At 40.6% G+C, this 21,845-nt stretch overlaps 1 protein-coding gene across 1 annotated transcript in view; it reads left to right on the forward strand.

Annotated features, from left to right (window-relative positions):
* DLK1 (delta like non-canonical Notch ligand 1) overlaps positions 1-17,309 on the forward strand; it is a 32,133-nt gene extending 14,824 nt beyond the window's left edge. The window contains exons 4-5 of the mRNA XM_036748339.1: positions 6,459-6,600; positions 16,180-17,309. Of these exons, the coding sequence (XP_036604234.1) occupies positions 6,459-6,600; positions 16,180-16,915 (878 nt within the window). The 3' untranslated portion in view covers positions 16,916-17,309. The remainder of the gene's footprint in view (positions 1-6,458; positions 6,601-16,179) is intronic.
* The last annotated feature ends 4,536 nt before the right edge of the window (positions 17,310-21,845 follow it).

Below are 21,845 nucleotides of genomic sequence, written 5' to 3' on the forward strand. Positions count from 1 at the left end.
ATGATGGAAGATTAGAGAGAGAGAAAGGATTATTATGGGAGCAATCTTCTGGAGGAAACTGGAAGGAATAGGATCAAGGGTATATGTAGAAGAATTGGCCTTGGTTAGGAGAAGGGCCATCTATTCATCAGAGCCAGGGATAAAGGAAAAGAGACTGGGATATCCCAAAGGGGTTTGAAACAGAATAGGGGAGAAAAGGGAGCTTATTTGGATGGTCTCTATTTGTGAGGAGAGGTCCTCTGTTGAGATGAGGGGAGGAATGGCATGGGAGTCTTGAGAAAAGAAGAGGTTCGGAACGGCAGCTTTAATGACTGTGTTGGAGGGTCAATTAGGGAATCATAAAGCAATTTCCTTGCTACACTGAGGGCTCAGTTGAGATAAGAATAATATATATTAACTAATACTATTAAAAGAGATTGGCCTAGACATCCACAATGGAAAACATTGAAGGGGGAACACCTGTTATCCAGATGGTGACACAGCCAAGACCACATGTGAAATAGTGTTCAGTTCAGAGAGCTGCATTTCAGGTAAGGTGTTTTAAAGCCTACAGTAGATCTGTCTTCTGGGTAGCAATTTGCATGTTAAGAGGATTAGAGGTCATGCTCCACAAGGTTGTTATATGGCTATAAATCATATTATGCAGGATTGTAGAACCTCACAGTTGGAAGGGAACTTGGAGGCAATTTATTTCGACCTGTCTATGAGCAAGAACCTCCTTTACATTACACTCAGCAAGTGGTCATCCCACCTCTGCTCAAAGACCTCCAATGATGGGAAACTCAGTAGCAAAAGAAATAGATCCTTCCATTTTCAGAAAGCCCTGGTTGTTACAAAATCATTCCTTACTTTGAACCCTAATCAGCCTCTCAGCAGCTTCTCCTCATTGCTCCAGAGCCAAGCAGAATGTCAAATTCCTCATTCTCATGATGGCCCTTCAAATAAATGCAAAAATCAGTCCCCTCTCCCATCTTCTTTTCTCTTCTACAGGCATAATATCTTTAGTCCCTTCAAACAGTCAATCACTTAATCAACAGACATTTGTTTAATTGTCTATTATAGACCAGGCAACCTGCTAGGTCCTGGGGCTGCAAAATACAACGGTGACTCCGTTTTCCGTGAATATAAGAAAGGCTATAATGCATCAGCAGCATGAGTCCAGGGTACAGAGTAGCACAAAAGGCATCATCAGGTGTACAAATGACCTTAAAAAGAGATCTACTGAGAATCAGGGACAGCAGGGGCAGTGCTATGAATGAAATTCGGAAAACACAACAAAACGGAACAAATAAAAGAAATGGAGGTGTTTGGCATTATGAGTAAGTCCTATTCAATGGATTTATCAGAAGACGAGGATAAAAATTGCGCAGGATGAGAAGGTATGATTAGACTTCAATCTGCTCATGTGGAGGGAGTGTCTTGCTGATTGAATTATTCCTGAAACAGTTTTGTTGTTCAGTCCTTTCAGTTGTTTCCAACTCTTTGATCCAATGTGGGGTTTTCTTGGCAGAGATATTGGAATGGCTTGCCATTTCCTCATTTTACAGATGAGAAACTGAGGCAAACAGGATTAAGTGACTTACCCAGAGACACACAGCTAGTAAGTGTCTGAGGCCAGATTGAACTCAGGATGATAAGTCTTCCTGACTCCAGGCTTGGCATTCCAGCCACTGTACTGCCTAGCTGCCCATGTGTTTAACATTTAAACAGAGATATGGCATGATGGAGAAAGGGAAGGTGGTCAAAAGTTCAGTAGCCTAAACTGAAAGTTTACTGGGTTTTAGGAGGCTGACCTCAGATTGGGTTACGTCAGCTCTCTGGGAGGCACATTTGTTTGTTTATTTATTTATACATCTGTCTATCTATCTATCTATCTATCTATCTATCTATCTATCTATCTATCTGTCTGTCTGTCCTGTCTGTCTGTTTGTTTGTCTGTCTGTCTACCTACTTACCTATCTATCTATCTCCTACAAGAAGAATTTCTGGAGCCATTGTTTCAGGAACTCAGAGGCCAGCAAGATAAGACAATTTCTATACTATGAAATTGCTCCAGGGGGTTAGTTTGGGTTAAAAATTGGGGAATGTAGGGAACAGAAGGCAGCAAATTATTTCAAGGACCCTCTGAAGATGCACACATTATCTCAAGATCCTCTATCAGTACAATTTCAACCACTACAACTTTTAGAACCAGCCTTTGGTTGTTGGGTGAGTGAGCTTCTCCCTGTCCCCTCCCTGCTGTATGTTCACCCTATAGCCGATTTGATGCTCATCTGTTTCATTTCCACAGGGGGTAATCCCAGCTAGACAACACAGAGCAACAGGATTAACTGACCATAAACAGGACCTGGATACTGGAGCCTGGAAGGCTGATTCCCACAGAGAGATGGATAAATAGTCATTATATTTTCTTGTGTTGAGCATGCAATTACTCAACCTGCCATTCAACTGTGCCTTTATTGATCATTTTGCTTCCTTTTTGAGAAATAGATGCTTGTGGGGAGATGCAATCGTGGAAGTGTGGAAGTAGACTGCCTGGTAAACTATAGCTTTCCCTTTGCCAGCAGGACTTGAAAAGACAAATAAAACCTGCAGGCAAAACTGGTCACACTGAGAGGATTGTTTCCCATATCCTTGTTCCTCGGTTGTTAATGTCTCACCTCTCCTGTCAGTGTTACTCTGTAATGTGATATATTTTGTATTGACCTTTCTTGATAGGTGTTGTCTCTGCCCTGTCTCCCCTGACTGAATTTAAAAGAGATGCAAGTTCTCTGTTGTTATGCTTAAGAAATGCTAGTTGAATGAATATCTTTCAGGGACCTTCATATGCACTTATAGTGTTCCTATTCACACTGTCGCACATCCTCAGCTTAACCGACATGGAGTCTCCTCTTCTGACTCAAATGATTCCTTGTCTTAAACTAGACATCTCTGTCTCTGTCTCTCTGTTTCTCTCTCTCTCTCTCTCTCTCTCTCTCTCTCTCTCTCTCTCTCTCTGTCTTTCTCTGTCTCTGTCTCTCTGTCTCTGTCTCTCTATTTCTGTTTCTGTCTCTGTCTCTCTATCTCTGTTTCTGTCTCTGTCTCTCTATCTCTGTTACTGTCTCTCTCTGTCTCTGTCTCTATCTCTGTCTCAGTCTCTGTCTCCCTCTCTCCCTCCCTCATCTCCTTCCCTCCAGTTTGTAGGGTCACCGCTTCTGCTTTACACCTCCACACAAATAGCTGGGACTCACAAGCTGCCAGCCCTCCTGCAGATATGAAGAATTGACTTTATTTTCTAAAAGAATTTTCTTATTTCTATGGATACCTTTGTTGTTGCACTTTTTCTCCAGTATTTCCGTCTTTGCCCTCAACCTGGTGAGGGATTCCTTGTGACAAAGATTAAGAAAAGAAAGATTAATTAATGAGAGAAAATTAAAAATTAGTTCAGCAGAGCTAACACATCAACCATATTGACAGTGTGGGGCAGTATTGTTCATCCACATTCAGACCTCCAGAAAAAGGGGGATCTTCATTTTCCCAACTGTCCTCCAGGGCCACACTTGTTCGTTATACTTGGCATTGTTATTGTTGAGCCATTTTAGTCGTGTCTGACTCTTCATGACACTATTTGGGGTTTTCTTGACAGAGATATTGGAGTGCTTTGCCATTTCCTTCTCCGGATCAGATCATTTTACAAATGAGGAAATTGAGGCAAACAGGGTTAAGCGACTTGCCCAGGGTCATGTAGCTAGTAGGTGTCTGAGGCCAGATTTGAACTTAGGAAGAGGAGTCTTCCTGACTCCAGGCCCGGCGTCCTATCCACTGTGCCATGTAGCTGCTGTCATTATAATAACATAGAATTCATTCGTGTGTGTGTGTGTGTGTGTGTGTGTGTGTATGTGTGTGTGTGTTGGCGTGCACAAACATGCTTTCCATTTCTATTGTTGTCATTATGTATATTGTTTCTTAATTGTGTTTACTTCAGTTTGCATCAGTTTGTATCTTGGCATGCCTTTCTGAGTTCTTTATATTCACTGTTTCTTAATGGTTCAGTGATATTCCTTTATTCATGTACCCACAGTTGTTTAGTCATTCCCAAATTGATGGGCACCATTTTTATTTCTAGTTCTTTGATATCACGCAAAAAAGTTTTACCTTGGATATGTGAGCATAAATGGAACCATTCTTTCTGTCTTTGACCTCTCGGGGGTGTGGATGTCTGGGTTAATGGGTCTAGTCATTTTATTTACTTTTTCTAAAAAAAGTCTGTATTCCAAATTATTTTCCAGGACAGTTGAACCAATCCTCAGCACTCTCGATAGTATACTAGTGCTTGTCTCCCTGCAGCCCCTCCTTCCTACACTGACTCTCAATAAATAAACATTTATTAAGACCCTACTATGTGTCATGCACTGCTAAGTGATTCTTTCCATCTTTTGTCATCTTTGCCTCTTTGTTGTTTGTGTTGTCTTGTGCGTTTCTCCTCTTATTAGTGATTTGGAGTAATGTGTGTGATTGTCAGTAGTTTGCTGTTCCTCTTTTGAAAACTGTGCATAGTCTTTTACCATTTTGTTATTGGGGAATGGTTAAATTGACTTCCACATACTCAGCTGTTTTCTCTCCCTATCACTCACACTGACTTCTCTGCACCAGTTCAATCATTCTGACTGCTATGGCAGCTCAGTCCACACTCCTTCCTTTACCACGCCTACTGACAAGTTTTTTTTTTTACCACCATTCTTCCCATGAGCACCGGCAATGAGCCATTTCTTAATTGCAGCTCTGTGCCATGCTCTAGCCTTGGGCAAAATCTATTTCCCCTTTCCTAGCATTTTCAGACTTATCAGAAATAATACATTTGAATCTGATGAATCATATGATGGTAGAGCTGAGAGGGACCCAGATTTTATTTAGTTTAGTCTTCTCACTTTACAGATGAAGAAAACGAGACCCAGAGAAGAGCGGTAAGTGACTTTCACTGATTGCTCAGTGATTTCATGGCACAGTTGGGACCAGAACCAAGGTGATACATTCGAAGAATGTCAAACCTTAGAGTTTATCTAGTTCAACTCTTTTATTGAATAGTGGAGGAAACTGAGGCCCAGATAAGGAAAATGACTTGTCTATAGTTATAACAGATTATAAATGTTACAGTCGGAATTCAAATACAAGTCTTCCAGTCTAGGGCTCTTTCCATCCCACAAGGCTAAATGTATAATTTATAATATTTATTAATTGAATGTTTCTGAATGCCAGGCTACCTTATGGTATTTTTGTGTGGGTGTGGGTGGGAGGGTTGGGCTAAATTTGTGATTTCATTGGTTCATAGGTAGCTCCATAAGTTGTTGTGGGCCTGGAGTTTTAGAGGGGTAGAGTAACTGTGGTAAGTACATTGGTCAAGTTTTGAAAAGCCAATGAGTCTTTTGCACTCAAGGACCAATGAGGCAGAGAGAGTATCTAGAGTGTGTGTATGAGAAAAACACTGTGAGAAAATACAGGAAAGTGAAAGAGAAAATACAAGGAAATTAAAGAGGAAAAGGAAATATAAGATCATTACAGTGGAGAGAGAGAGAAAATTAATATAAGAGCTAAATAGCAGTGAAATGTTAATTGCCAGTTCAAGACTACCTGCATCAGATAAGGTATCACATGGGAAGACCAAATGGATGGGATAGATTATAGAAAGTCAGAAGAAGGGGAAATCATTGTGAGCTGGATTTAGCAGCAAAGGTTTCGTGGAGGGGGTAGCTGGACCTTGGGTCAGAGCAGCACCAAATCTCAGTGATGGTTGGGTCCTTATAAGTCATCTAGTCCAACCCTTACTTATATCAGGAATCCTAACGAGAAAGGAAGAGAGAATTTAGATTGGGAGGAAGAAGAGTGAGCACGGCCTTCCAGACTAGTAGAATGATCTGAGCACGCATTAGAATGCAGGATAATGGAATATATTTTGAAGATGGTATATAGACTACTTTGGCTGGGGTAGAAGGTGGGACAGTTTTATCGATCTGGTTATCCAAAAAAAAATCTTTACTCGGATGTCTATTTTCAAGCCTTCTTTTCTGCAGGTAGAAATCCTGACCACTATGAATGGTTAACTGATATATTGGTTTATACTTAGTTTGGTCTCCCCAGCCCTTCTTCTGTTCTAGCTTCTACTGTTTTTCCTTTAAGACTAATGGCTTCCACTTGAACCCTGTTCTTTGTGGATCTCTTTCTGTTCTCCCAGACTCACTGCCTCCTTGTTTGGGGCCCAATTCCTTTGATTGGTACAACACAAACCAGAAGGCCATTGTTTTAGATAAGCCTTGGACAAGGATACAAAGGAATGACTGGGAGTGGGGGAAGCTCCATAATAAGTGCCCAGCTATTCCACATGAGTATAAATGAACAGCAAGATGGTGGAGCAGAGTTTCTGGGTGGGGAAATTTGCTAGATGGGGGAGAATTATAATGAATGTGTTGTATATATTCCTTTAGATCTCCAGTTGTGTGCTGCCAAACCCTGCCACAAGAATGGGACGTGCATTGGTTCTGAGGAAGGTGGCTCTAGCTGTTCTTGTGTCCCTGGCTCTTCAGGAAGAAACTGTCATTTTAAGGAAGGACCTTGTGTTATTAATGGGTAAATCTTCACTTCCAGCAATTTACCATTGTCTTTATTTTCTATGTAATTTTTATTTCTCATTTTACAAAGATCTTTTCAGTTAAAGAAAAACCCTTTGAGGGGGTGGAAATTTCTGTCCTTGGGGACCCCAAAGTATTCTTTTCTTTTCTGCAGTAGCATAGACTAGGTCAGAGGGTATTTAGAGTCACAGAGTTCTAGAACGTCAGAGCTTAAAGAGAGTTAATTATCATATAACATAGAACATAAGGACAAAAGGGACTTTGGAATGTCAGAGCTTGAAGAGAACTTAGAATATGAATGTTATGGATCACAACAATCTTAGGATCATAGAAAATAGAATGTCAGAGCCAGAAGGGGCCTTAGCACTACAGAACATAGAATGTCAGAGTCTGAAGGGGAGCTAGAACCACAAAATATATAATGTCAGAGCCAGAAGGGGATTTAGAGCAGTGGTTCTTAAATTGGGATCTATAGATCCCCAAGTTCCATGTATGGATTTCAAGGGATCCAAGGGTTTGGATGGGAAAAGATTACATCTATCAATATAACTGGTTTTCTTTATAATCCTACTTTATTTTATTCATTAAAATCATTAATCTGAGAAGGCATCTATTGGCTTTATCAAAGTACCAGAAAGGTTCATGGTGCACAGGGTTAAGAACCCCAGCTCTAGAGACTACAACATAGACTGTTATAGCAAGAAGGGGCCTTAGAATCATGGATCATAAACTCTTAGAACTAGAAAGATTCTTGGCATCATAGAACATAGAGTGTTAATAGAGGACGTCGGGACTGTGGAATTTTTGAGATGGAAGTTTCCTCATAATCACAGAATGACACATTTTAGAGTGAGATCTTCTAGGTGAACCCTCCATTTTACAGACAACAAATGAGGCCCAGAGAGGCCTCATTGTCAAAGGTCACATTGGTAGTTAGTGGAAAGTTGGTGCTAGCATCCAGGTATCCTGACTCCAGGTCTACTGTTATTTCCAATTCACAGTGCTGCTGAGCAACGTCCAATTTACTTAAAATAAACAAACAAAAATCCAGGTGCATCTCGCTTTGCTACAGCACAGCCCAAAGTAATTTGATATTAATATTCTTGAGATGCTTTGAAACTCTGATGTGTATGAATACAAATAAATCAGGGCCAGTGAACCAAGGCATATTTCTCAGTTATTTGCATAATATTGCAAAGGTAAAGAAATAAGAGAAGACATTTAAACAACCCTTAGCTGCCACTTAAAATATAAGAAATGGGTTTTGTAGACTATAGTTTTGTCAGACTAGTTAGTGCCATGAAAGGGCTAAGACTAGCGATGTTTATTTAAATTCTTTAGCTTTTAGGTGGTAATGTGCTAGACTAAAAGGGATAAATTGTAGGGGATAAATTGTGCTCAGCTCCAGGTGCCATGTTTTAGGAAGGACATTGACCAAATTGAGTGAATGCAGAGGACAGATGACAGGATGGGCAGGGGAGGAGTGGGGGACCTGCGGCTTCAAGGCCATATGTAGCCCCCTAGGGCCTCAAGTGTGGCCCTTTGACTGAATCCAGACAAATTGTTCTGTGAATTTTGGATTCAGTCAAAGGGCTGCACTTGAAGACCTAGAGGGCCACATGTGGCCTCAAGGTCACAGGTTCCCCATGTCAGGTCAGGGGATTGAATATCATGCTAGATAATTGTTGGTCAAAGGACCTAGGGTATTTAACTTGGAGAAGAAAATTCTGGGGGTGGGTGCATGATAGCATATAAAAGAGGGATAAGTCAATTTCCAGTTTTGTTATGATGCAGTACTGGCATGTGATGTATGTGCACACCTGTAGTTTGTCATCTAGGTGGTGCAATGGATAGAATATTGGGCGTGGAATGAGGAAGATTCATCTCCCTGAGTTCAAATCTGGATTCAGATACTTACTAGCTGTGTGACCCTGGGCAAGTCTTAACCTCTGTTTGCCTCAGTTTCCTCATCTATAAAATGATTTGGAGAAGTAAATGGCAAACCACTCCTGTATCTTTGCCCAGAAAACTCCAGATGGGGTCCCAAAGAGTCAGACACGACTAAAACAACTGAACGACAACAACAGTTTATCAGCTGTGTTGGTCAGTATCATTGTTGTGATGAGCTTCATGTGGATGACAGTGGGATGAGTAACACTCTTTCTTGGTTTGTGTCCTCAAGTAGACAGGATATATCAGAACAAATCAGAAATGATAACACCCCATCTGCTGGTAAATGCTTACGGGCAGATGGTGTTGCCTAATTAAACTGACTAGCTAAAGTGAGCAAACTCTGAATGTATGTGAAATGAACTCAAACGACGAATGCTTTTATTAGATGCCAGTACCACACCATAACCGAACTGGAATCAGATCTTACTGGCTCTAGGCAAGGGCTTCATATTGTTTTTTGTCAGTGATTTCCTCAGCTCCAGGTTGCACTACAATATTGTAGATCATTGTAAGGTAATTGTAAGAAATTATTTCATTCCTGAACCCAGATTAAATCAAAGAAGATTGAAACGTTAGGAGTTATTTAATATCAAAAGAGGAAAAGGCTGAAGAGCCTGAAAGACATTGAAAATGCTACCTAATAATGAAATGGATGGCTAATAGAATTCTGGTGACTTGAATGACTTTGAATGCGTATACTTAGAATGGAATTTTGAAAAGATTTAAGAACCGAAGAGACGTTAGAGGTCATGTAGTCCAACCCCATCATTTTAAAGGTGAAGGCAAGAAAAGTTAAATGAATTGCCCAAGGTTTTACAGAGATTGCAAGTGAACGAAGCAGGTCGCCTGAGACCAAATCCAGTTCTTTTTCCACTGTACCATGGTATGTCACTAATAGAATAACTATACTAAAACAGAATAATTTTAATTATATTCAGTCATCATCATGAACAGACACATAAGTTACAGTTGTTACCATGTTTGTTGTATGTGTTGTTCGTCCTTCATTTTCAAAGAGTACCAGTAACATGTCAGGTTAAATCTTCACTTGCATATGAATTGGATTTAAGTGAAGCAGAGGTACACAAAGTCACCAGCCTCACTCTTTCTTCCTGAGTCATCAAAGTCCAGTGGCAGAACAAAAGTAAAGGTGGCCTGGAGTTGATGAGATCACCAAGTGAGAGAGTTTACAGAGAAAAGGGAAGGGGGTTCCAGAACAGAATTTGAGGGTACATCCATAGTTACTGGGTATGATCTAGATGAAGATCCAGCAAAGGAGACTAAGAAGAAGCAGTCAGATAGGTAGGAAGAAAAGCAGGAGAAAGCAATCCCTCAAAACCCCAGAAATGTACAGTGTAGAGGAGGATTTTGGGAAAGGAAGAGCTCCCCATTGATGGTGTTTTTGATAGGGCTAGGAAAAAGGCATTCATGTGTCCTAGGCTATGTTCAAAAAGTGCTTTCTCCTTGTTGTCTTCTCTGCAGACTGTGGGATTGGAACAATGCCTTTACTGTCAGACTTGGGCGATGAGTTGGTTAGTTTTGCTGAATTGTTTCTTTTTTTCTTTTCTGTTACAAGGGAAGGCTCATTTGATTGAGGATGGAGAGGAATCTATATGGCTATGAAGGTGATGTAAAAGCAAAAAGCATCAATCAAATTATTTTTAAATGAGGAAAGAAAAAACAGATTGGATGAAATAAAAAAGAAAATTGGACTTCCAAGCTCTGTCTTCCAAATGGAAGCACGGATGCAATTTAAATCTTCCCATACCTTCATTCCTGAACCCTAGAGATAGCATTTAAAGTACATCTATTAAAAGTCATATTTGAAAGTGGTCCTTTGCCCTTACATGTTAATTCCTAGGAAGATGCCCATTTCCCATTCTCACCTCTGTTTATAGATGGATAATTTTATGAGTAAGTTGAGCTCTGTATAGACTGATGGTATTAACACAAGGGGCATAGAAGGTAAGAAGATCAGTGGTCCTGAGAAGGGCATCAGCTTCTCTCTCACCCTGGAGCATTCTGCAACCAGTACAGAAAAGCAGAGAAAAGAGAGCCTTTACTCTTTGACTGGTCCCCATAACTCTGTCATTAAATAGTAAGCAAGCACAAGGGAAGAGTAAGGCTGGACCTTCTGGGAAGTAGGACGTTAGTCAATCAACATGCATTTATTAATCACTTGCTTTGTGCAAGGCACCGTTCTAGGAGCGTCAGATACAAAGACCAAAGTGAGACAGTAGTGCCACTATCAAGAATTTAACCTGTTGACAGGATGCAACATGTTCACAGATAAGTGAATGATGGATACATGCCAAAATATTAGCAATTGGTTATATACTCACATGTATATACAGTGATTTCAGGGGTAGCAGTGCTGACAACGGGAAAAAATGAAAGGCCTCTTGAAAGATGGAGAACTAGATCTGAGGAGGGGGTGAGAAAAGAGAGCATCGCAGGCATAAGAAAAAGCCTATATAACGTCATGGAGGTGAGAAATAGATTGATTTGTAGAAGGAACATCAAGTAAGATATTTGGACTGGAATCGAGGGCAAATGATTTGTAATCATCCTGGAAGCTTATATTTTAATGGTTGGGGACATAGGACAGGTACAGAAATTTCTATGCTAAAAGTTAGAATAATATGATTATGATGAATCAGTGTACACTCTTTCTATCCCTGATACTTAGCCTGACACATAGTAGGTACTTCATAAATGCTAGTTGACTGACTATAGAAACGTGAGTTGTTATATCTCCAGTTGTCTCCCAGCTATCCCTGCTTTCCCCCCTCCCCCTCTGTGCTGGGTAGATGACAGTCTGTGAATGAGGGGAATAGGCACATTCTATCCACTCGGTTCAAATTTAGACAGCAATCCTGGCTCCATCACTGACGAGCTAGCTGTGTGTCTACTTCCCCTTCCTTGTCCTCAATTTCCTTATCTGTAAGTTGGGGATGGGAATAGTTGTTTCATCTCCTTACTTGGTTGCTGTTTTGTAATGTATTTTGTAAGATTTTAAGTGGCGTAGAAACGTGAGTTATTTTAATTATTAATGTATATTTTGTAAAAGCTATGCTTAGAAGTAGTGGGAGGGGCAGCTTGATTATATTTTAGCTAGAGGGAGAAAGAAGGACCTTTAAAAAGATATACATACATTTACACACATATAAAAACATGTGCATATACATATGTGTACAGACAATATATACATATACGCACATATATGTATATACATATGTATACTCACACAATATACATGCACGTACATGCATACACATATATATATTTCTCTTTTAACCGGTATGAACTAGTCTGTCAAGATATAGCCTAAGATGCTTGAAATTCCTTGAGAGGACTATTCTTATGCACAGAAATTATTCATCTTCTACATAGCAACAATTCTCTTGTCCTATTTGTGCATAGTTCCTTTCTTTCCCAGAGCCTGAAGGACTAAATAGATAACAAAGGCAGGATGCCTTTAAGAACAGTTATATTAAATGCTATGTGGGCTCCCTTAGGGAAAACAACTTCATTTTAAAACAGCACATTTCTCTCACTGGATCTTCTCTTTAATAAGTCACCCCAAAGAGACCCAGTCTCACGTGGATTCACATAGAGAGCATTTTAAAATTCTTTTTTTTTTTGGCCTGTAATTCCCCAAGAGCCCTAGTGATGTGTTCACTAGTGCATGGTAATGACAAGTTCTCTCCCCACCCCCAAAGGGATAGGTTCTGGACTGTGGACTCTCTGCACCTTAGAGCCTTTGAGATTTGCCTAGAGCATTGAGAAGCAAAGTGACTTATCTGGGCAAAAACAAAAAATGAAAACCAACGCCATCCCTACCACCACACCCACATACCAATACCAACACTACTACCACCGCCACCACCACCACTTGGTAAATTGTGGCCATAATATATTGGTTCAGTCCAACACATATTTATTAAATATCTACTAGAGGAGGCTAGATGGCACCATAGCGCGTAGAGTGCTGGGCCTGAAGTCAGGAAGACTCGATTTCCTGGGTTCAAATCTGAAGTCGGACATTTACTAGATATATGATCTTAGCCAAGCTCTTTACCATGTTTTTCTCAGTTTCCTGATCTGTAAAATGAGCTGGAAAAGGAAATGGCAAACCGCTCCAGTATCTTTGCCAAGAAAACCCCAAATAGGACTGCAAAGAGTTGGACATGACGGAAAATGACTGAATAAAATGAAGTTTGCTGTCTTCAGTCCTCAAGATACAAAGACGAGTAATTAAAAAGCAATGTGGTATAGATGAAGAAGCACCAGACTGTGATAGTTAAGACTTGAGCTCAGATCCTGACATTTGTTAACTATGTGAATGTGGATAAGTCAATTTTAGCACTGTGTCAGTTTCTTCACCTGAAAAATGGGGATAATACAACATTACCTCACAGGGATGTAACCATAAGGTGTTGTAAAAATATAGATGGTTATTATACTTCAATGAATGTATGCTTTCTGTTAAAAACAGTGGAAAGAGGGTTGGGTTTGGTTGGACTTGGGTACAGATCCTGATTCTGACACTCACCAAATGGGTAACCATGGAAAAATCGCTTAAAGGAATTGTAGCTCGGTGAGGTTGTCTGTAAAATAGGGAGAGTGATCACTACGCTACCTGGCTCAGAATGTTAATAGAAGTATTAAATATGCGTAAATGTTTATAAAAATGCCTTGCAACGATTAAAGTACCATACAGGTCAACTCCTTCCCCCACTATAGCTTGCGGTTAAGTTAGGATTATGACATAATCCCTACCCTCAAGAAGCTTATATTTTAATGGTTGAGGACATATGACAGGTACAGAAATTTTTATGTTAAAAGTTAGAATAATATGATAGGGTCATCGGAGTAGCAGCTAAAACGCGATGAAGAATTTGGGGAGAGAGGTAAATAATTAGGGATCAGGAGAGGCTACCCTGGGCAGGTGGCTTTTGAATTTGAATTTGAAGAAAGGCAAGGGGACTTTGGCAGACAGGACTGTGGGAGGACCAGTCTTGTCTAAAAGCAGCTGGCTTCTGTGATAAAATTCTAACTAAGCCAGGCTAATGCTGGCTGTTTGTCATTCTTCTCTGCAGCCCTATCTATCACAAGAAAAAAGGGAAACACACAGAGAGATGGGGGGGAGGAAGTGTGGGGGAGAGAGAGAGACAGAGAGAGACAGAGAGAGGACAAAGAGAGACAGAGAGACAGAAAGAGACACAGACACACACACACACAGACGGAGACATACAGATAGAGAGACAGAGACAGAAAGAGACACAGAGAGAGACACAGACACACACGCTCACAGAGAAAGAGAGACGCAGAGACACAGAGAGACACAGAGAGAGATAGAGACAGAGAGAGCGCATTACTAGAATGAGGGGGGCAGCCACACTTTTGTAATCAGTTTCATTGTACAGCTGCTCAGAATTCCACTGTTCTTGTCTTTCTTTTGGCGTCTCAAGAGATCCAAGAGAGTAGAAAGGACTGGTTGTGGAGGAGGTTGGCTTATGCTGCCATACTGTCAGAATTTGGAGCTGCAATTATCATTCCAGTCTTTAGGTCTGGTGGCCAGAGTTTCTGGGTTTGAATTCTGACTCTGATACTGTCTCCTTGTGTGTTCTTAGGCAAGCCATTCCCCATCCCTGTGCCATCCATAAAATGATGGTTGGATATTCTCTTAGGTCCCTTATGACTCGTGTCTGTGATCACTGCCCACACTGAGCCCAAGTTCTGTTCTGCCCACCCATCTTCCAAAGCTCAAACAACAAAAGCTCAAGCCTACCACAGATATGCTCTAGGCATATCCCCACTCCATTTCCTCAGAGAGAAGTAGCTAAACACTGAAGAGGCTGAACATATTCAGTTTCTCTCAGGCCCCAGGCACATGCCTAAGTTTACTGCGGTCAGTTATGTACTGTATCTTTTATTATGGTAAGAAAATGGGGAGAGAGAAAAAACAATGCCCATCACAATGGTGTAGTGGCATAGAAGGAATACTGAGAGCTGGGGGACCTGGATTCTAGTCCTAGTTGTGCTGCTCATTTTCTGGGCAACCTTAGAACAAGTTGGTTATCCCTCTGAGCCTCATTGCTTTCATCTGTTAAATGTAGGCAATACTACCTGCCTCAGTTCCCTCCTTCTTTGCAGAAGTAGTGGAATATGGAAGGGGTATGTTAGAGCCATCTCAATCTGCTCTGGAAAGCCAATTGTTAAATCTTCAAAGTGAGCATTTAAACCTCAGAAATCAGCAAATGCTACAAATCATGACTTGACGTATAGTTTTATTGATTGTCTAGATTTAAGAAAATGAGAGAGAAAATGGTAATGATACAAGTCAAACTTAAATTTTTTTCCTCAATAGAGCTGGTTGTTAAACATTTACTAGCATACCCTTGACTATGAGTATGGAACCCTGCATATGACATCAGATGTCTTTAGATCTATTGTTAAAGTTTGCTGGGCTGTTTTTCCTTTTTCTTATTTTATTCTTTATTATAAGTGATGGCTTTCTGGAAGAGTAAGGGCTGAGGAATATATTGGTAAATGTAGGTAATATAAAGACAAAAGATGTCAACATTAAAACAGAACCCTAAATAAATCATGTCAAATTCCCTTCTCCTCCCCTCCACCCAATATCTGCCCTATAAGCCTCTGGGGGGACATTTTCTTTGTGTTCTCTCAACAGGCAGTCAGAAAAACTAATGGCTCTTAGGTTGCATTAATAAAAGTATAATATTCAGAATGAGGAAGATGACGCACCCCTTGTCTTCTGTTCTGTCTTGAGCTGCCCCTTTTTGAGCACCACGTTTTCAGAAAGGACACAAATAAGCCAGAGTTTGTTCAGGAAAATGTGACCAGGCCATATGATAATAGAAGGAATTGGAGATACTTAGAATGGAGAAGACATTGCAGACGTTGTCTGCAAATATTTAAAGGGCTCTCATGAAAAAGGAGGATTAGATTTATTGGCTTGGCCTCAGTGGACAGAACCAGGAATAATGGGTAGATGTTGCAGAGAGGCAGATTTAAGCTTGATATAAGGACAACTTTCTCACACACACAGAGAACTGGCCTGCTTCTGGTGGGTAGTGAGCTCCCCCTTTCCTGGAGGTTTTCAAAAAGGCTAAAATGCTACTTGTGAGGAATTGTTACAGAGGGAATTATTGGAATTATAAAGGGCTGAATGCCTTCTAATTCTGACATTCTATGATTCTGTGACAGAGGAGTCTCTGAAAAATGAAAAGAACCATTTGTTACTGTTACTAAATCATTTCAGACTCTTTGTGACCCAATTATTTTTTTTGTAAAGATAGCTGGAGTGGTTTGCTATTTCCTTCTCCAGCTCATTTTACAAATGAGGAAACTGAGGCAAACAGGGTTAAGTGACTTGTCCAGGGTCAAACAGCTAGTAAGAAGCTTGGATTAGATTTGAACGCAGATCTTCCTGACTTCAGGCCAGGCACTCTATCCACCACGCCATCTAGCTGCCCTGAAAAGAATGATGCTAGCCTTCTATGAGATTGTTATCAAAATATACCAGCAATTCTGCTGCAGGTTTACTTTTCTTTACATGTTGTAGCTTCCTGTCTCACCTGTTCACCTTGTGCCCTAGTTCTCCCTGCCAAAATGGAGGAGCTTGCATTGATGACAATGGCCTCGCCTCCTACACCTCCTGCTTGTGCCCGGAGGGGTTCTCTGGCCATTTCTGTGAACTGGACATGAACAGCTGTGCCCCGAATCCATGTGAGAACGGAGGCGTGTGCACTGACATCGGTGGAGACTTCCGTTGTCGTTGCCCGCTGGGGTTCATGGATAAGACCTGTAGCCGGCGTGTGGGGGACCGCTGTGCCAGTGGCCCCTGTGAGCACGGGGGTACCTGTGTGCCTCATGCCAGAGGAGGCTTTGAATGCCTCTGTCGACCAGAATTCTCCGGGCCCACTTGTAACCATGGCCACCCAGGAGCCAAGACCAAGAGGGGTCCTGGGCTACCTGACCAACTTCCTCCTGAGACTCAGGGCAGGATTGCCACCCATCAACCCAACCATAGAATGCTGAAGATCACCATGAGGGAGCTGACTAAGAACAGTAAACCTCTGCTTAATGAAAGCCAGGCCATCTGCTTCACCATCCTGGGGGTTCTGACGTGCCTAGTTGTCCTGGGCACTGTCAGCATTGTGTTCTTCAACAAGTGTGAGGTGTGGCTCTCCAATGCCAAGTATAGCCGTCTCCTTCGTAAAAAAAAGAACTTGCTTCTCAGGTACAGCAATGGTGATGAACACACCATTAATATCATCTTACCTGAGAAGATGAATCTGAAATCCTACAGTAAGTGCCTGAATGAGATATGAGCACACAGTGCTGCCCTCACCCAGGCCTTCCTCTATGGAACCTGCTAGGACATGTGGTTTATTTTAAAGCTTGTGATTGACCTTACTATCTTGTGTGCTGTGTGGTTAGGAGAATAGCTCTATATCTGTGTGTGCACTGTATTTATGCTGCCAGGGAAACTTCCAGACCCAAACAGAGATGCTCAGAGAGCAATTTGATTCCAGCAGCAGGACCGTCACTGGGATTGTGCAAGTTTTCAGTCTTTCCTTTCTGAATGAAAAAGAAATGATACCGTGGCCAGGACCCTGGGAATCATGGCTCTGCCAGTTACTGCCTGTGTCATCTCAAACAAATTGCTTCCTTTCTCCGAGCTTCAGTTCCTTCATCTTTAAAATAAAGGAAATTGGATTAGATGATGTGTATGATCTCTTCCAGCTCACAACCCTACTCATGGCTCTTTTACATGCTTTCCAGTTCACCATTCAGTTGATTGGCTAGCAAAGTAGATCTCTTAACTCAGAATGAAGAATTACTTCATAAGCTCAAATACTTCACTGACGAGAGTATGCATAACTGATAACTTTATTCTGGGCATTTGTTTTTTTTCCATGCTCATTATTTCAACAATGAAAGTGTGTGTGATCAAAATGTAGAACAGGGATATGTATAAAAGTGCATTTGGAAGCCTAGCATAATGGACAGATCAACCTTGAGCTCAGAAGATCTTGGTTCTCCTTTCCGATCTGCAGTAACTTTCATGAACCAGATCATTTTTGGGGGGCCTTTATCTCTTCATCTGAAAATTTAAAGAACTTAAATTCAAAAATACTCAAACTATAAAATCCCATAATTTTGTGATTTTTCCTTAAATGGAGGAAAGTATCTCCTATGACAATGGATTTAGTCCACCTGAGACTTACATATAACTCTTATCAATTGTATAAATCCTTCATATTTTTAAGAAAATGAATAACACTACACTCGACATAAGTATGGCCTTCTCCTTAGAAACAAATTATTCTGTTTGTACCAGAACATGAAAATTTTGTCAGCAAGTGCTTCAGCAGACACGTTATTCAGAAAATAAAGTGTGAGAACTGATAGCTATTCATATCTACATCCATATCATCCCACCGGTTTATTGGTTCCTTAGAAAGACTATGTTGAGTGAAATCATGTCATGGGGGCAGTGAGTTCCATGGGCTCAAATATTAAGATGAATGATTGTCTGAACAATGTCATAGCATACTTTTGTAACCACATAAAGGAGGTATGATTATAACACATAAATGCTAGTTTTACTAAGTGGTAATCATTGGAACAAACTGTGCTAAGATCTCAATGGACAGACTAAAGAGGTCTTGAAAATTGGCCCCACAGATGACATATTGAGTACCTGAAGAAAACGCATACAGGAAATCTGCGGGTTTTACCAATTCCACTAAGGTCCTTCTAGAATTTGATGACTGGCATCAGTGACATTGTTTTCGGGGTTATTGTGACCTTTTTTCTATTTCTTGTTGTGTAACAGATCATATGGGAAAACTCATGTGTTGTATTTGTCTTGCCAAGCAAATTTTGAGTCCAAATGTGAAAGTTTAAAGGACACTTCCACTGGACAAGATGACCATTTATTTGTTTGAGAAAAATCAATTCCTGATTTGTTCAGAAATAACTGATTTTACTTTTAAATACCCCTTTTTTAAACTAAAAGAGAATGTTTCATTGGCATCCTTTTGGATCTCCCACTTGGGACTCGTAATCAGATATAAATATTTCATTTCCAAGACAAGTTTGAATATGAAGATTTAGATTCACGATAGCCCTGTGCCCTGTTGAATTTTCTTCACTCACTTTTTTTCTAAGTTTAATGATCTCAGTAGTTCAAGTCTCCTTTATCTAAAAATTCATGGAATATATGAAGAAGTAGGCATAGTGAAAGGGGTGGTTCAGGAGTCAGGAGGTCTGAATTCTAAGCCCAGTATTGCACCAACAAGTTCTATAACCTTGGATGAGGCATGCCAGCTTTACAGAGCTGAATTGAATGCCCTACCTGTCAGATACAGGGCTTGGATTACATTGCTTTAGCTGTAAAATCCTATGATTTTAGAAAAATACATACCACGATAAAGGAGTCAGCACATCTCGAAATTCTACTTCAGTGTTCTCGTTTGGATTCAGCCTGCCTGCATTTTCCAGAGGGTGGAACAATGCCACTTCTCTCTCTTTAGTGACGAATTATTTCACCTTTATCAAAATTTGAGATTGAGGCTTCAGCAGAAAAAATTATTTAAAAAAATGGGGCTATTCCTCCAAAAGGCCCATCATCATACAAATATACCTCAGTAGGAAGAATAGAGGGTTTCCTGAAAGATTGACTTTACAGAAAACAAAATGTAGCCCTTAAAGAATAATCATAATAATTAGAGTGTGCCAAGGATTGCAGGCTACTTTTCTCACAACAGCCCTCAAAGGATTATTATATTTATTTTGCAGATGAGGAAACTGAGGCTCAGTATAACCTGCCCCAGGTCCCATAAATAAATGTTGGAGGCAGAATTCCAACCAAGGTTTCCTGTTCACCACCACTCTTGGGTATTAAATATGCTATCTAGTCTGAATGTAAACTGAGGTTTTACTAAGGTACTCATTCGGCAGCTAGGTCGTGCGGTGAATAGAGTGCCAGAGCTACAGTCAGGAAAACTCTTCATGAGTTCAAATCTGGCCTCAGACACTTCCTAGCTGTGTGACCCTGGGAAAGTCACTTAACTTTGTTTGCCTTGGTTTCCTCACCTGTAAAATGAGCTGGAGAAGAAAATGGCAAACCATCCCAGTATCTTTACCAAGAAAGCCCCAAAGGGGGTCACAAAGAGTAGGACGTGACTGAAAAATGAAACAAGGTTCTCAGGATTTACTTGTGTTATACATTGCTGAAGTATTTTTTCCAGTCATTGTCACAATAACCTTATTAGAATATTTTATATCAACTGTAGTTAAGATTATATCCATCTATGTCTCTGTCCGATTATGTTTGTGGCACTGAAACAAGTTTCCAATCCAAATGGAAAAGCTAAGCTGCATCTCAAAAGAATTTACTGCATCTTTTAAAAAGGGTCTTAGCATTTTTTAAATAAGATGAAATATTCCATGGGTACCCTTTTATGATCTCCTGTTACTGACTGACTGGCAACATAGCTCCAAGTATTCCCAAAGTTAAGGTTCTTTCCTAAAAAGGTTCTGCAAATACTAAGCCTCTCATCTGCACTGATGCCTGCTTTCTCTGTGCCCACTTTTCCTTCTTGCTCACACAATAGAATATTCAAGTCAATTATCATGAAGACTACATGTCACTAAAGTCTAGGAGAGTAGACTATGGAGCCCTGAGATTCAGAACATCTAAGTTTTCATCCTGTCCCTGAACTGACCAACTTTGTGATCTTAACTAAGTCAGTAAATTTCTGGAAGCATCAGAGTCCTTGACTGTCAAAAGGGGCTTGGATTAGATGACCCTCTGACCCTAAAACAAGGGAGAGGAACCTGCAGCCTCGAGGCCACATGTGGCCTTCTAGGTCCTCAAGTGTGGCCCTTTGATTGAATTCAACATATGGGACTCTCCACATAGAAGGTAGAAGAAGAAAACCATTTATTCAGACACAAGAGAACCAGATCCCAAAAGCAATACGCCCAATCCATCACAGCAGCAAAGAATTCAATACACAACATCACAGCATGGAGCCTGACTATCCCAAAACCATCCACCCCCTGCTGGGGCTTTCCCACAAACAAGCAAACCTACAGACACCACATGTCTGTTCTTTCCCTCAGCTCTAACTGTCCTAACTGCTCTCTCAGCATTTCCCATGACACAATTTCCTTTTCCTCTCAGCAAGCTCCTCCCACCAAAAGTCAATTCAATCAAAGGGTCAAACTTAAGGACCTAGAAGGCCACGTGTGGCCTCGAGGCCTCAGGTTTCCCACCCCTGCCTAAAATCTGATTTCTGTGAGGGACCATTATATTGCATGAGTGGAAGAATTTGGTTCATCTTTGCCATTCAGATTAGACTTTCTTGACTCTTCCAACATGAAGGATGTCACCAGGACACTCACTTTGGTGGCAAATAAATGTTTCAGTCAGAGTAATCCAGGAGGCCTCAATAGGAGCATATTTCAGAAAATAATGCCCATGTCCCCATAGAGGCCCATCACCATAAAAACCTGCCTCGAGAGGTAGAATTGATTGCACTGAAGCATTATCTCCAAAGCAAACTTGAGCTGACTCTCCAAATTAGATATCCAGGCAACATTTCAGAGTTTTACTAACCTTGCCTTGAGTTAAGCAGGGTGAGTCACTTATGCTTTTTATTGTAATTGTTACTACATTTTTGTTATGTGGTTAAGATATCTAAGCATCCATGTATTTATGTTACTAAATAAATTTCTGAACATGGCAGAAAAAAAAGCTATTGTCACTCAAAATAGTGCATTAGACCAGTTAATTTGATTTATTTTTTCAAAAGGACACATTTTTCTTTAAAAAATTAATAGTGATACTAACTAATATTTATATTGTGCCTACTGTGTTTCAGGTACTGTGCTAAATGCTTTATTTGCAAACATTATATCATTTGACCCTGAAACCAACTCTGGGAGGTAGATGCTATTGTCACACCCATTTTACAGTTGAAGAAACTGAGGCAGGTAGAGGGTAATGACTTGCCCAAGATCACACAGCTAGTAAGCATCTGAGCATATGAACTCAGGTTTTCCTGATTCCAGGCCCAGTGCCCTACCTGTTGTGACACTTAACTGCCTGTTTTTACAATGAAAGGTTCCACTCATGCTCTTACTAGCCCTACTGGCAAAGCAGCAGCAATCATATGCCCATAATAAAGATTTGCACCAGGAAATGTCCTTTGTGAGCAAAAAGAAGTCACTTGATTTCATGGATGT

The sequence above is a fragment of the Trichosurus vulpecula genome, chromosome 3 (assembly GCF_011100635.1).
Source record: "Trichosurus vulpecula isolate mTriVul1 chromosome 3, mTriVul1.pri, whole genome shotgun sequence".
Taxonomy (NCBI): Eukaryota; Metazoa; Chordata; class Mammalia; order Diprotodontia; family Phalangeridae; genus Trichosurus; species Trichosurus vulpecula.